The 16618-nt window shown below is 35.1% G+C and overlaps 1 protein-coding gene across 1 annotated transcript in view; it reads right to left on the reverse strand.

Annotated features, from left to right (window-relative positions):
* Nucleotides 1-11480, reverse strand: part of LOC125663191 (serine-rich adhesin for platelets-like) — a 41704-nt gene extending 30224 nt beyond the window's left edge. The window contains exons 1-2 of the mRNA XM_056146034.1: nt 11207-11480; nt 11059-11101 (exon numbers count right to left, since the gene is read on the reverse strand). Of these exons, the coding sequence (XP_056002009.1) occupies nt 11059-11101 (43 nt within the window). The 5' untranslated portion in view covers nt 11207-11480. The remainder of the gene's footprint in view (nt 1-11058; nt 11102-11206) is intronic.
* Nucleotides 11481-16618: the final 5138 nt, after the last annotated feature.

Consider the following 16618-nt stretch of genomic DNA (forward strand, 5'->3'; position numbering starts at 1 on the left):
CCGCCACAGTATATGCATACCAATTTAGAGGGATAATTCATATTATAAACTATTTATGATAAAAAAGAACATGTGATTGAACTTTGCCACGTGTTACATTAATTGCGTTGATATCATTGCGTATCTATATCAAACATAAAACGAGTAAAATTGGAATCGGAAATATCTGTGTCGAAGATTCCAATTCTCTGATAACACACTATCTTCTTCAATGCAAACTACGTAGAGTCTTATAAAATTTAATATGCTGTACATACATGTATACTTATTATTTATTCATTAAACTTGTATATATGAACACCATCAACGTTGAAATTTGTATTACAGATGAACGCGGGAAATGGTTAAATTTAATAGTCTGCTCATTTACCAACCAAGTCGAAATTTTGCTCATTACCGACTTTCAACATTATTAATTTGTACACAAAACATCTTTGTGGTTGTTGCATGTGCTCTATCTTAAAAATGGTTTCACAGGCATAAAAAAACGGCTAATTTCGGCGATTTCGGTAAATCATGTCAATCAGAGATAAGGAAAATGACGTCACAGAACATATACGTCACTAATTTCCACATGTATCATCAGGGCCAATGCCCTAGTGCATAATCATAATGATTAAACCAAGTGAAACCACATTTTAAATTTATCCTAATTTTGTGGCGAAATTTGGGCCTTACTGTACCTTGCTCTTTAGAGCAAGAGAAACACGCACCGTGGAAACACACACTTAGGATAATGTACGTGGCAGGAGTACAATTAAATCAAAAGTCTGGTCACGGCGGATATCGCCATACTAATGCACATTTATTCCTCAATGTACTGTTTCTTCTGTCCGCTTTTGCTCTTCGCTAGATTTTCATAAGGGGTATTTCACCTCACAGGAAACGTGTAGAAGTGTTTTGCATGAAGCACCGTAGTGACCTCGAATTTTGCCTTTTGGTCCCAAAATCGATATGCATATAGTTTTATTCTTAAGAAGAAAGGTATAGATGAAGCATGAAAACAATCGACCAAAATTTCGGCCTGTAGAGTGTCTTCATGTTTTTTCAATAAAAACCCTTAGTGACCTTGACGTTTGGACTGCAAAAGCTATTTGTTTTGTACTGTCTTGATAAGAAAGTTACATGTAAGTATGAAATTAATGGAGCAAAACTGTGACCTGTAGAGCGTCTACATGTTCGATGTTTCACACACATATGCAACCCCACAAATGAACGGTCCTATTACTATACCCCCTCTTATAATGAATTGTGAGGGGAAAGTAAAGGTATAAATTAACTAAAATGGTACCAAATTCATATTTTTCTGATTTCAATAGTGTTTCCAGGAAAGCCATTTTACGATACGATATACCATGTTACAAGAGTATAGCTTGCATTGGAGATCCTTTATTGCAGACTTTGGCGAAAAAGGAACACGCGAAACAAATCAAATACTTGTGTAGTAGGATTTTCTATGACTACAATAAACAAATATTAGTGACAGTTGATATGCGATTCGATAAGGCAATTGCAAGATAAGGCATACAACTTGAAATTGTTCTGTATTCCATCTGAATATGTCAGTGTAATTCATACAGATGAACATGCCACTGTATTCCTTCCAAAATCCTGACCAAAAGTTTGCCTTTAACTTGTTCCACATATCCTCTACAATTGTCTACCATTCTCTGCATTTTTATCGAAATATATGTTCAACACCAGTGCTTTAATCTTCAAAGTCAAGTAGGGTTCTCTGTCGCTGATCAACCAAATTAAATCTTGATTTGAGTTGACTCTAGATTACCTTTTCTTTACACCTGGTTCATTTTATTTATTCCTTCTAAATGAAGCATTTAAACTTTATGTTCTCTTATCTATTATATCTTTGGACGTTATAGGATTTGATCACACGAGCAACTTCATATCATGTCACAATGAAACGCAAACAATTATATGTTATTTCTTAAATTCAATCCCTTGAGATTATTCAAGAAGACATTCTTAACAACCCATTATTCCATTACCACTTGTACATGTTGTTTATGTCTTTCAACTGTCTGTATTTGTGAAATCATGTTCTCCGGATGATCACTTTTAAATTGAAGCAGGCTACTTACAAGTAATGATTTAGCAATCTCGTTTATACTCGGAATTCCTACATGCGTTATGATCTAATTTGCTAATACAACCTGTCATGAAGTCGAATTCTGTGTGACGTGTTTCATACTAATCTTACGCCGTGCTTTAAATTCTGATTTTACTTCGGATTATTCCGTTTACCTGATCAAGATTTAGGGATAAAGACGGGTATGGCTAGGCAACAACGGATCAATAGTCCTGGTAAGCACCTGCTACCATCTTTGGTGTTTCGGTGAATCCGTGTTTGCTTTTTTCAGTTTTGCATTCTTTATATAATTCATGAGATTGACTAATCTCGTTATCATCACTTTTTCAAATAAATATAAAATGCTAAGTATAGAAAGTATGCAAACAATTCACAAATATTTTAAAGACCATGGAAAAATCTCTCAACACATGCGACTTTTCTCTTTGTTCGTCCATTGTTAATGTTCTAATTAATACATTAATTACTGAAAATAATGAGCTTAACATTAAGAATGTGTTTTAATTAACGAAAACATTGTTTGAAACCCCTACGGCATCAAAAGGAATCGACCCATCTATTTGACATTTAAATATTTATTGATGTTTTATCATTGGTTTACAGTTCCACTAATGGCACAGCAGATATTGATATTCATTTGATTGTTCAAACAAAAACAGTTGACGAGGAAGCAGTAATTGGCTATTATGTTATACGCCGTCCAAAAATTTATTTCATATTGATTTTAAGTAAGGGATATTTTAACAGTGACTTAGCAATGGTACACGAGGCAACTTTTCTGCGAAAGTTATAACCATCTACTAAAATTGGCATCCATGTACACGAAAAGTACGAACATAACAAACAGGAAATAAAAAGAATTTTTACGAACACAGGACAAACACGGATATTTGAGGTGGAGTACAATGTAGGTGTCTTAGTTGGATAACCATCCTCTGTTGAACAGTCACACCCGCTTTTATACCTCTATCCTGGTCATATTTATAAAAAAAAAAAATATATAGTCAAAGTAAGTATGAAAAATCGAAGACCCCCCCCCCACCGATAATTGGTATGAAACAAGACAGACAGCATTCAAAATAATGACAGGTTATATTTCAATATAAGATCACGATAAGAACCATAGAATTAGAAAACTGCTGAATTTCAATAACAATTTCCAAATCCCCCGTAACATCAACATAGTTGTCTCGGTTTAAAAGAAATCGTCATGTGCAGAACATACTTTTACGAATAGATAATATACAGGGGATGCTTACTCCTGCTAGGCACCTGATCCCACCTCTGGTGTGTCCAGGGGTCCGTGTTTGCCCAACTATCTATTTTGCATTGCTTGTAGGAGTTATGAGATTGATCATTGTTCGTTATCTTCACCTTGCATACACATACTATATATATTCAGTGGTCCTTGTTTGCCCAATTTCTATTTTGTATTGTTTTGGGGAGTTATATGAGATTGATCACTGTTCGTTATATTCACCTTTCATTTCCAGGTTTTTTGAGAAATACAGAGCAGGTGTATTGCGCCCTTTATGTGATGAGATATCTCTCATGAGAGCCACCAATCCAGATATCGCAGAGCAGAGTTAGTGATGCTGGAACATTTGCAAGCGAAGTTTCACAAAGTTTTATCACCCTATGTAAGATTCTGTCATGGAACACTGATCAACATTAAACACTACTAAATCACAATACACGTATGTAGAGAAAGCAATTCTGATCCAGGGTTTAAGGTTATTCAGGAACCTTTTTATTATGAACTACGGTATAGGTGTTTTATATCACGGGTTGTAAATTTCAGGGTTTTTGTTTTGCTTAGACACATTAGCTGTTTCATGAATTTGCGGATTTGAATCACTTAAAATATCAAGGTGTCTTGTATAATGACTACGTAAATTCACTTTTTAGTAAAAGTAAGTCAAGGTTTATTAAATTCGCTGATGTATCTTAGCCATGAATAAAATGCGAAGATAACGAACAGCAATCAATCTCATAACTCCTATAAGCAATAGAAAATAGAGAGTTGGGCAAACACGGACCCCTGGATATACCAGAGGTGGGATCATGTGCCTAGGATGAGTAAGCATCCCCTGTGGACCAGTCCCACCCGCCTTGAGCCCTATATCCTGATCAGGTAAACGGAGCTATCCGTAGTCAAAATTAGTGTGTCAAGAACGGCGTAACAATCTGTATGAAACACATCAGACATCATTTGATCCAATGATAGGTTGTATTGGAAAAGTAGATCGTTATAACGACCATAGAATTTGCGAATATTTCCACCGCGAGTTAATTTCCCTCTACATCTGCTTTGTATTTGGATATTTTATTGAACATAGATGCTAACAGCAACTGACTACTCAATTTTATGACAAATTCTCCATCGTCAACGTTTTTTGTAGCAACATTCTATTATCACCTGTACGTGGCGTTTATCTTTCTCAACTGATTCGATACACACGTACTTGTTCTGTGTATGATCAGTTTTCAAATCGAGACAGGCTACTGAAAGAAAAGTTACTGTTACAGGGGATCAAATAGTCTCGTTCAAAGTCAGCATTTTGCAAACTCTATGGTCTTATAACATGCCATTGGGTCCAATGTTACTTGACGGGTTTCATACCGGTTATTAGACCGTTCTTTGAACACTGATTTTGACTGCGGATTGATCCGTTCACCTGGTCAAGATATAGGGTTCATGGCGAGTCTGACTGGTTGACAGGGGATGCCTACTCCTACTAGGCAACTGATTGCACGTCTGGAATATCGTAGGATCCATGTTTGCCCAACTCTTAACTTTGCATTCCTTATCGAGTCATCTTTTTGTTATAAGTATGTCTATCTTTTGTTTTAAATATAATGTTGTGCCTGTAACCTTGTGCTTAAAACTATTTTATGGCATGATGTAAACTGAAAATCTTTATAATTCTCTCTATTCAGCATTGTTTGTAGGAGTTAGGAGATTGATCACTGTTCGTTATCTTCACCTTTCATGGAATGCATGAGAGATTTGAAAACAATTGTTATAATACGTGGTATCAACCCAGTAGAAAGATTTTCATTTTAATTGAATATTTTTCAGCATGACCGCAAAAATCAACGTTAACAAGCATCAGAAATCATTTGTGGTCAAGAATCGACACTGTCCCGAGTTAAATTGAAAAAGGTATGTCGATTTCTATTGTAGCTTAGCCCTGGTTCTCATCACTGAAACTGTTGATGTAGGTAATTTCTTTTATTTCTCTTTAACGTAAAATTGAAATAATTGAGGGAATTTCGAGGAAATAAAGATAGGAAACAAAGAGCCATGGATTGGACTAGCTAAATTAGTTTCACCATTGATCGGGGTAGTTCACTGTAACGGAATCGTCCCTTTTTTGAGGAACTGTGCAGATGACCGCCTGGATTTAGTAAGCAAGAATAGCATTGGAACACACCAGCTAAAGAGGGTATGTATTGTATGCATTTCACCTAAAAATATCAGCGTTTTATATATTTAGTAATTGTATGTGCATTTGAAATCATTTTTAAAATTTGTAACTTATGTAATGCGATATCCTTTTTTATTTTAGAATTTTCGATAATCTGTAAAAAAAAAAAAAAAAAAAAAAAAAAAAAAAAAATTAAAAAAATGTAAAACTAATTGCATGCATGTACATTTCCGATTTAAAGATATCCAAATTCATATGAATGAAAGGTGAAGATAACGAACAACTATCAATCCCGAAATTCTCTAAAATGAGATATCTTTTTGACTTCTATAATGAAAGGCGAAGATAACGAACAGTGATCAATCTCATAACTCCTATAAGCAATACAAAATAAAGAGTTGGGCAAACACTGACCCCTGGACTGACCCCTGGATATACCAGAGGCGGGATCAGGTGCCTAGGAGGAGTAATTATAATATGGTTATTAAAAGCAATGCTAATTATCAAACATTTATCATCAATATGTGCTTCTCAGTCATCAAATTCCCATATTTATGTAGCAATAATCTACTACCATCTCATATGGTTTTTGTGTTTCTCAACTGATACGCATTTGCATGTCATGTGTATGTTGTCTTTTTTAAATCGAGACAGGCTGTCGACAAATAAATTGATGTCACAGGGGACTGAACAGTCTCACCTAAAGTGAACATTCAGGAAATTCGTTATTACGAATGAATTTACAAAGACATTAGGTTTAATGCTGCCTCCTCAGCTGCTTCCCGAGAACATTCGCAGTGCGGTATACAAATGTACCTCAGTTCACTTCGCACCATATGCCGTCATAATAAAAAAGTACGTCACAACGTACAGGTTATTATAGTTGTATCACAGGGAAAATGTCATGATAGTTTGTACTTATTTACTACCGTTAGCTATATTCGTAAACAATTTTCTTATCAAAAAATCATATATTATTTATTTGTCATGCAAAATCATATATTGTTTGTGCAAAGGTGATATTTATATTATATTCTCTCCATGAAATCGCCCTTATATCTTCTTCTGATCCGGATCAGAACTGCGTTTAATGTACATAATTATTGCGATCAGCTTCAGTAAATGTAAAAGTGCAATGATATTCAGTGTATGGTGGTGTTTGAAGTGGATGCTTACTCCTCCTAGGCACCTGATCCCACCTCTGGTGTGTCCAGGGGTCCGTGTTTGCCCAACTATCTATTTTGTATTGCTTGTAGGAGTTATGAGATTGATCACTGTTCGTTAACTTCACCTTGCATATTCGTATTCCTATTACATTGGTATATCAGAAAAAAATGTTAGTAGCAACTTCTGACAAAAAAGAGACTCTTTATGTATCTGATTATCTCTTGCATATTCTCGAAAATTAAAATGGGTGCATTAAATGTATTTTAAACTTTCTTCATTTTATCCCAAGACTTTTCAGTTAATGCAAAGTAAGCTTTGTTCTTCAATATAAAAAGGGGCCGCCCTGCCTGTAACCGATATCGTTGTACTTATTACAATCATTTTTGTTGGTTCTAAATTTGTTAATGTAACGTGATAATTTCGTGATAATAAACACCTGCCTCGAAAAAAAAATGTAAGGAATCTAGATATCGGTGTGAATGTCGATTCGTTTTCGGATATTTTTCATTGAATATCATCCATGTAAAAGATTTATCACATGTATCGTTTAGATCCTAGGGGTAAACGTAAGGTTGGGTGTTCGTTATCTAATATAATAAGCGAAATATTTGCAAGTATTTGTAGATTCTGTAGTTTCATTTGAAATAGAGTTGTCACTGAATGAATTTGTTTGATTCGCCTCCTATGGTATAATATATGTGAATAACGATAAGCGTGCTGTATCGGGAGATGTTCAAAGATACAGTGCAGTAAAGCATATGATCATTTTAGTCCCCCTTGGGGCATGGTCCCTGTAACAAAGGGTAATGAATTTCAGAGTTTTTGATATAGGACTCATTTCTAATTATCACGTAAACAGTTCGAATACTTTATGTCCAGAAATAAAGAAGACTTTGGAAGATATGATGCATCTTCATTAGATGGCCAACTTAGTCCCACCATAAAAACCTGAACTCTAAACCTTGGGGTATCATTTAATGCTCATTATGATCAAACGAACAGTTTTATTACTTGCAGTCAAGACGCCAAGAAGAACATTTTTTCTAAGAAATGATGCAAGTAAGGCCAACTTAGCCCCAAAACTGAAATGTGAGATGAATGGTCGTGAACTTCACACATGTACAATAAGGCTCATTGCTCATTGTGATCTTGCTAACAGTTTGACTGCTTGATGCTGTGAAATTAAGAAGATTTTTGTGTTCTAATAGATGATGTATTTTCAATTTACAAATCATGTGATACACGTATGAAGAACTGATAGATATCCTAGAGCCAAAACCCCGAAATCAGGATCATGAATTTCAGAGGGATAAAAGCTATATTCATCCAAACATGCCTCCTTGGTGTCCATAAGTAAAATATTTTTAAAGATGTAAATATATGTGTGAAGTATATTACCAGATTAACCCCACTGCGGATCATGGATTTTGAACGAAAGCATAATGAATTTCACTTTTGGTATAGTGATACTTGTTCATTATACAGTGAAAATTCTCCAAACTGGCCCCTCAGAAAACCGGTTCTCCCTGAATATCGGCCGATTTTCAAAGTCCTGGCAGAAATCTTAACATTTCCTTACAAAGAAAGTCTTACAAAACCGGCCAGCCCTGAAAATCGGACATCGGCCACTTTTTAAAGTACATTTCTTAATAAACATGTGTAATTTACCCTTAACATACCGGCCACCTTTTGAAGACATGAAAATTTTAGCCAGAGGTTGATCAAGATCGTCCAGGTGTGCAAATTTACTGACCGACCGGCCAGGTGGGGAATCATGGACCTGAGGTGTGAAAAACACAAGTGACCTCTTTAATTTCTATTGTTTACCTGTCCTGTCAAGGGTGTTAATTGACACTTAGCTAATCCAAGTGACCCTTCCGAATTCTGTACAAGATGTAAAAAAAAAAAGGGGAACATATTGGATGAATACAGTATCAAACGCCATATTGTTGCACCATTCTATCGTATGGATATAAGCGGTACTAAGTTAATAAAGAAAACAAACCCATGACTGTTAATGATAATTATTGAAAGATAATTTAATTTTCTTGATTTCCATAGACTTAAAATTCCTAAGATATATTCAAATAACAATTTCACATTTACTACTGTAGTTTTCAAAAACGTCAACAAATTTGTTAATGATATTATACGCGATGCATGTAAACGGAGTTTTAATAGGTAAGAGGAATTCCAATATGACTCTGTATTTTCTTTATCTATCGGAATCCCGTTATAGATTTTCAGTTTGAAATTATATGATTTCAGTGAGAATATTTCTTGTTAATTACACATGTATAATTACCTGTAGGTACAAGCGGACTAATTTGATCTCCGCCAATAATTGATCATATATCATCAGAAAAAAGGGAACAGTACCTACTTGTGAATATTGAGATGACCTGTCTCTAAATGGTAAATTCTCGGTTAACCGGTCATCCCTCCAAACCGGCCGTTTTTTTTCGGTCCGTGAGCTGGCCGGTTTAGAGATGTTTCACTGTAATTATGTTACACCCGCCGTGAGACATACCTTGGTCATCCGTAGTCAAAATCAGTATGCAAAAACCGGCCTTACAATTTAACAATTTGAATTAACAAGTACAGATCTTGAAGCGTACTATTACATTAGTGTATCGGTGAACGAACGCTGAACGGGTTGGAACGAACGGTTTTGGTTTGAGAACTAACGCTGAACAGTTTGAACGGAACGGCCCTCAATGAGAACAGAATTGGTCTTATCGGTAATGGAACGCTTTGAGGTTGGGAACGAATAGTTCTCATCGAGGACGGAACGCTTCGGTCCAAGATGGAAAAGAATGGTTTGACCTCGGTTTTAAATTCTGCATTTCGGACACTTTCGGTACTTTTTTCTCATATTCATAAACATTGCAGGAAAGAGAAATATTTCTTTCCAAAATAAATGTTTCATTTCATTGATATGATAAATATTTTAAAATGGAAGGAAATGGGATGAAAGAAAATTAATACATACAATCATACGTGGTTTGAATTCCACATGGGTATATTTACGGATATGGCATGTAATTAATAGAATACAGCTTCACACTTTAAAGAAAATATAAATCGAATTGTGTCATTCTGATCTAGGTCCGATGTAATTATTATACAATGTAACATTGTCACCCTTGATCAGGTAAACGGAGTTTAAGCCGTAAGGAACGGTTTGAAAGAACGAACGGTTTGAGGAAATGAACGGTTTCAGATGCGAACAGAATACTTTGGTGTGAGAACGGAACTATGAACAGTTTGATGCGGGATTGGAACGGTTCTCATCGGGAACGGAATAGTAACGGTACGATTCATATGGTGTAGCAGTACGCGTCAGAGTCTGCACGGACTGCATTTCCAACTAAACTAAAAATTCGGATATCACCATGGAAAACGATAAAGATAAAGAACAATGATCAATCTTATAATTAAAAGTAGGACAAACGCTGAGCTCTGGTAACGTTAGAGGTTGGATCAGGTGTCTAGGATGAGCAAGTACCCCTGTTGACCTGCAAAGTTGTTGCAAGTCATTTATCATGAGCAGGTAAACATATTCAAAATCAGTTTGTAAATAACGGCCTAACATTGAATCATATAAACATTTGACTCAATGACAGGTTGCCTTTGTAAATAAACTCTTTTTAATGATCATATAACTTGTGGAATCATTGTTTTAAACGATAATGATGACAACCCTGTATTATTAATTTCCTTGTCAGAAATCTGCTTCGGTTTGAAGGTTGCTCACACACACAATACTTTCACACTTATTGAATAAGTTGATGTACATAATGGTTACATACACCGTACACGTAATATTTTTGCTACATAAATATGGAAAAGTACAGATGGAGAACTTGAATTGACCAATTTTTCATGAAGTCGACCGGTTGACAAGGGATGCTTACTCCTGCTAGGCACCTGATCCAACCTTTGGCATGTTCAGGGATCCGTGTTTGCCCAACTCTTTATCTTGTATTCATTATGGGAGTTTTGGGATTGATCACTGTTCGTTATAATCGCCTAATGTGAACAGTGAAGATAACGAACAGTGATCAATCTGATCAATCCTACAAGCAATACAAAATAGATAGTTAGACAAACACGGACCCCTGGACACAGTAGAGGTAGGATCAGATGACTAGGGCGAGTAAACATCTCCTGTCGAACGATTACACCTGCCGTGGGACCTATATCTTGATCAGGTAAACGGAGTTATCCGTAGTTATAATCAATGTGCCAAAAGCGGTCTAACAATCGGTAGGAAACACATCAGACACCATTTGATCCAATGATAGCTTGTATTTCAGTTTCGTCAATTAAAAGATTTTTAGATTTACTTACCCTGCAGTGTAATTAACAAGACGACAGCAACAGCAGACAACATCTAAACCAAAAAGAGGATATTTTAAGAGCACTGTGCGATATTTGATAATTTTGTTATCAATATTTCATCTATCCTCTTACCTTTATTCACAAACCTCATCCTTACCTTAGAATAGAAATATAAACATAGCACGATCTCATGAATCTAAATCTCCGTGAAGAAGTTCTTTTCAAAGATGTCATTTAAGTCATCTGAAGACAAGTTTTCTGAATTCAAGAAACTTGCACTTAACCTTATACTCTGCACTACAATAAACTAGCGATTGCAAGACAGAATTGATTTTCATTTTCAAGTTCTTCGAACAGTGAAATAATCTTTACTTCAAGTATAGGCATAGTTGAACTTAAATTCTATAAGTAAAAACAAATAATAAAAGTCAATAAGATAAATAATAGAAGACTCATATATTGATGAAAGAGAAAAAAGAAAAACAGAAATAGGTTTTGCAGATGTGAATTATTAAATAAACAATTCTGTCCAGTTGGTATACATAAATGATTGCTTTTGAAACAAAATAGAAACTTAAGAGTTTTTCGGAGATCATTGTATTTATTTACGATTAATTCCTAACGGGCATTCTTATTGATATATTTATTTTTAATTAACCACCTTAGAATACAATTATGTTAATGACAATTGGTGCAAGTACTAGTTTGAATATCACAATACTTGATTAATAAATAAACAGAATACAGCGTGTTGTAATCAACGATCATTATGGAAAATGTGAAGAGAGCAAACAGTGATTAATCTCATAAAGAATTAAAAAAAGGAGAACAATGGCAAAAGGAAAGTCCTCGGAACTCAAGGGCTGGCATCCATGGGGTACACAAGTAACATATGTGTACCTATTTTCAAATCAGTTGCATCTATGTCCAAATGATTTGTAGATGGGGATGGTTAAATGTCTGTTTCTAATTCGTGTAGAGATAGTCACGATTGATTTGAAGTATGGTAATACAATTAACGATGGGTAAACATACTACAAGATAAGTATACTTGATTCAAAGATAAATTGAACCTATCGTTGATGATAACAACCACTTCCTACAAAACGTGCCTTACGTCATTGTTCCCGGCACATTACAACTGGCGCGAAAGTAATTTGGTTTATGTTTTATTCTTTCCGATAGCCCCATTAAATATTTTTACTATAATGTCTGGTTTTAGATTTTGAAAATACTTTTCTGCTTTCAATCTGGTTCTCGTTAGTCTGTGTGCTTTCCCCTATTTAGAGAGAGCAATGATAGTTTCCGATTTAAATCTGGACTTAAGTATGCACTGTACTCGATTTGAATCTCCTTAAATTCTTTGTGGAGATTATCCAATCATACCTATCATTAAATGAATTGTATATCATAACAGGTATCATTCAATCGAACTTACCTGTAATTCAGTTAAAGATGTCATTCATTCGTTATATCATTAAAACATAATCGTTTACATTTATCTTTGATTTAGCGGTATTTATCTTCAATTAAGTTGAAATTATTCAAAGATATGTAGCAATATAGTAATACAGTGAAACTTCTTTAAACCGGCCAGCTGTCGGACCGAGAAAAAAAACCCCGACCGGTTTAGAGGGGTGGCCGGTATACCGAGAATTTAGCATTTAGAGACATTTCAGCTCAATTTTTATTAGATATTTCATTGACATACCACAAACCATATAATGTGGTGTTCAAGGACTATCATTTCACTATTGGAAATAAAACAAAATAATTTACTAACATGTTTATTTTCAATTTACAGCACTAAAACTAATTAAACTTGAATAAACATTTTTCATTGACATGCATAAATAAAGGAAAACATTCCATTTAAATAAAACTGCATTTGATATATGTATAGAAATCTGTAGACTAGCAGCATTTATGTAGAATTTCGGCTTATGTTTTAATAAACAAAACAAACACATATCCATTTGATTGCTGCAATTAATACACAGAGTAGGTAATGTTCACTTTGATATGGGGATCTATGATCAATTATCAGTGGAGATCAAACTAGACCGCTTGTACCTATAGGTAATTATTACCAGAAATAGTCTTGCTGCAATCATATAATTTTAACTTAAAATTTATAACAGGATACATAAAGAAAACACTGAGGCCTATTATTGGAATTTTCTCTTACCTATAAAAACTCTGTTTACGTCCACTGCTTATATCGTTAAAAAATTTGTTTTGACGTTTTTGAAAAGTAGAGTAGTAAATATATAATTTTAATTGTGATGTTTCTTAGGAATTTTAAGCCTATGGAAACCCCCCAAAATCATTTATCTATTGAAAATTATCATTAACAGTCATGGGTTTGTTGTTTATTAACTACCGCTTATATCCATGGTGCAACAATATGGTGTATTGATTGTATTCATTCAATATGTGCATATCTGTTTATAACATTTTGCACGGAAATTTAAAAGGGTCATTTGGATTAGCCAAACACCAATTGACACTCTGGACAGTACAGGTAAACTATAGAACTTATAGAGGCCACTTGTGTTGTTCACACCTTCGGTCGATAATTTCACGCCTGGCTGGTAGGTCAGTCATTTTTCACACCTGGCCGGTCTTAATCACCCCTCTGGCCAAAATTTTCTAGTCTTCAAATAGTGGTCAGTATTAAAAGGGTAAATTACACAATTAACAATTGTACTTTAAAAAGTGGCCGGTGTCCGGTTTTCAGGGCTGGCCGGTTTTGTGAGACGTTCTTTGTAAGGAAATGTTAAGGTTTCTGACGGGACTTTGAAAATTGGCCGATATTCAGGGAGAACCGGTTTTCTCAGGGGCCGGTTTGGAAAAGTTTCACTGTATATGTTAATTCGATGATGTGTAGATTCCAGGTACCCAGTAGGACCAAACAGCTCCTGTTCACCAGTCACACATTTAATCCTCGTGAAAAGAAGCGACAGAAAGAGCAAAAACAAAACAGTCAATTCATACTCAATTGTTCTCTTTATTGATCCAATAATCGCAACCAAATAAGCCAGCATTCGATCAATAACCTAATAAAGTGTTTTGTGTTTTATTTCAATGTTCTGTGTTTAAAATAAGAAGGTAATCTTCATAACGGAAATGAGATATTTCAGTTAAATGTACCATTCAGCGTCATTTCAGTAATATTTCAGGCGACTGATTGGAAGGCACATGCTGAATGTTAGTTTACTTCCCTTTGGTATGTTTGACACAAGTAAATTCTATTTCGGTATAATAAAACACCTATAAGTTTTACATTATGATCCCTGGGTCAAGGCCTCTGCTGGTGGACTGTTAGTCCTCGAGGGTCTCTACAGCCCAGTAGCTAAGTACTTCGTTACTAGCTTGAAAATACGGATGTATATTTAATTGCTGTTATAAAATTTAGAAATTCATTTCAAAATTAAGGATTATCTCCCTCATGCATACCTCTTATCCTTAGACGAATTTAACTCCACTTTTTTGGCGCACTGTTTTTCGCTATAATAGCTCCAAAACTTCATTGTTATTTCGGATTTCAAATATATCTTCACCTTTTTTTATATCAAAATAAAAGAGATGTTCATGTAACGTTATATCTATCTCAAAAATATAACTGCATTGGTCTTTAGCTTACGGGGACAACTGCAGCCATACTAAACACTGGTAATACGTAATACGTATTTGTCTACCTTAGATAGTGGTAAATAGATAGTCATAATAAGAAAGATGATGACATACAAACAGACAGAAAAAGTGACATGACTACAAAATATATATGTGTTTTCCTCTTATTGTAAAGTATTTCTGCACAAAATTTGAAAACTGTAGAATGAAAACTGTTTGAGTTATCGTGTCACAAAGAAAATGATCATAATAACAAATATGATGACATACAGACAGACAGACAGACAGCCAAAGTGACATGACCCCAAAATCTTTAGGCATTCTCCTCTTATTGTAAATTATTTCTGTACAAAATTTGAAAACTACGATAAAAACTGTTTGAGTTATCTTATCACAACGAAAGTGTTGACGGACGGACGGACAATGTGATTACTATAGGGCTTCCTGTATTTCATGCTGGACCCTCATTATGAACGACTGTTCATTTTGTGTTTGATCAACTATTCGGCAGACAAATTTCAATTGCGTGCGTAAAATCATCTAATTTTCAAAACGGAGATATCAATTATGTTACCAAAGGAAATTTGATTTGAAGCTCCAAGTGACTTTTCTATTTGCTGTATATAATATCAATTAATATAACTGATGCATGTAATTATTGGGAAAAAAATGTTCTTAGATTCGTTTAAATTAAAGATATGGTTCATCCAATGCATGTTGGCAATAATTCAAGCACGCATTAAAAAGTATAATTATTTAATTGCGATTTACCGCGCTTGCGCGGAATTTGTCTCGTTTATTACACTGCTACTTTTTATAGATTTTTAGCAATTGTTTGTCGTCCGTCGTCGTGCGTAAACAATTGAACATTTTTAACTTCTTTTTGATAACTACCAGTCCAATTCTTTTTGTATTTGGCATGAAACATCTTTGGGACAAGGGAAACATGAACTGTAAATTTCAGGACTCCAGCTCCCTCGGGGGCCCTAGGGGCGGGGCAAAAACTTCCCAAAATTGACCAATTTGAAAAAATCTTCTCTACAACCACACATGTCTAAGACAAACTAAATGCCTAGTGATGTAGAGCAGGAAAACCTCCACCAAAATTGTAAATTGCATGATCCCCGGGGTAGGGGTTCTGACTCCAGGATGGAGCCAAACTTACTATATAGTGTTTATAAATATAGCACTTAGATAACATTTGCCTTCGTGTTATTGATACTAAATTGAAAGTGAATGGATATTCAGAAAGTGCAGGTAGTCCTTTACATAAAATAGTAAATTTTATAATCCCCGGGGTAGGGGTTCTGATCCCAGGGTGGGGCCAAACTTAGTATACAGTATTTATCTGTAGGTTTGCTGATACTATATAAAATTTAAATGCATACTTAGGAATAGCAGAAAAGGATGTACAAATAATGGTAGTTTTAGACATTTTGTTTTATACTTTTGCTGGACATTTGGATTTAGCTTAGATATTCAGAAAATAATTTTTATTTATAGATTCCATAGCCCTTCGGAGTAGTGATACTTTTTCACTAGTGATCAGGTGACAGATAAGGCCTGTGGGCCTCTTGTTCTATACGTATTTGTCCCGTGGGAAGAATAAGTCCTCAATATCCCTTGCTTGTCGTAGGAGGCGACTAAGTGGGACGGTCCTTCGGATGAGGCCGCAAAATCTGAGGTCCCATGCCACAGCAGGTGTGGTACGATAAAGATACTTCCCTGGTCAAAGGTCCTAAGCGGCGAGCATAGGCCGAAATGTTGCAGCCCTACACTAACAATGCTGACATCTCCATATGAGTGAAATATTCTCGAGAGGGACGTTTAACAATAATCAATAATTCTATACGTATTTCTGGATTATATATATAAAAGCACTAAAGTTCCAACAACACCTGATACCTCAAAGTGTCGAATCCACATCATAGAT

This window comes from Ostrea edulis, chromosome 8, assembly GCF_947568905.1.
Source record: "Ostrea edulis chromosome 8, xbOstEdul1.1, whole genome shotgun sequence".
NCBI classification, from domain to species: domain Eukaryota; kingdom Metazoa; phylum Mollusca; class Bivalvia; order Ostreida; family Ostreidae; genus Ostrea; species Ostrea edulis.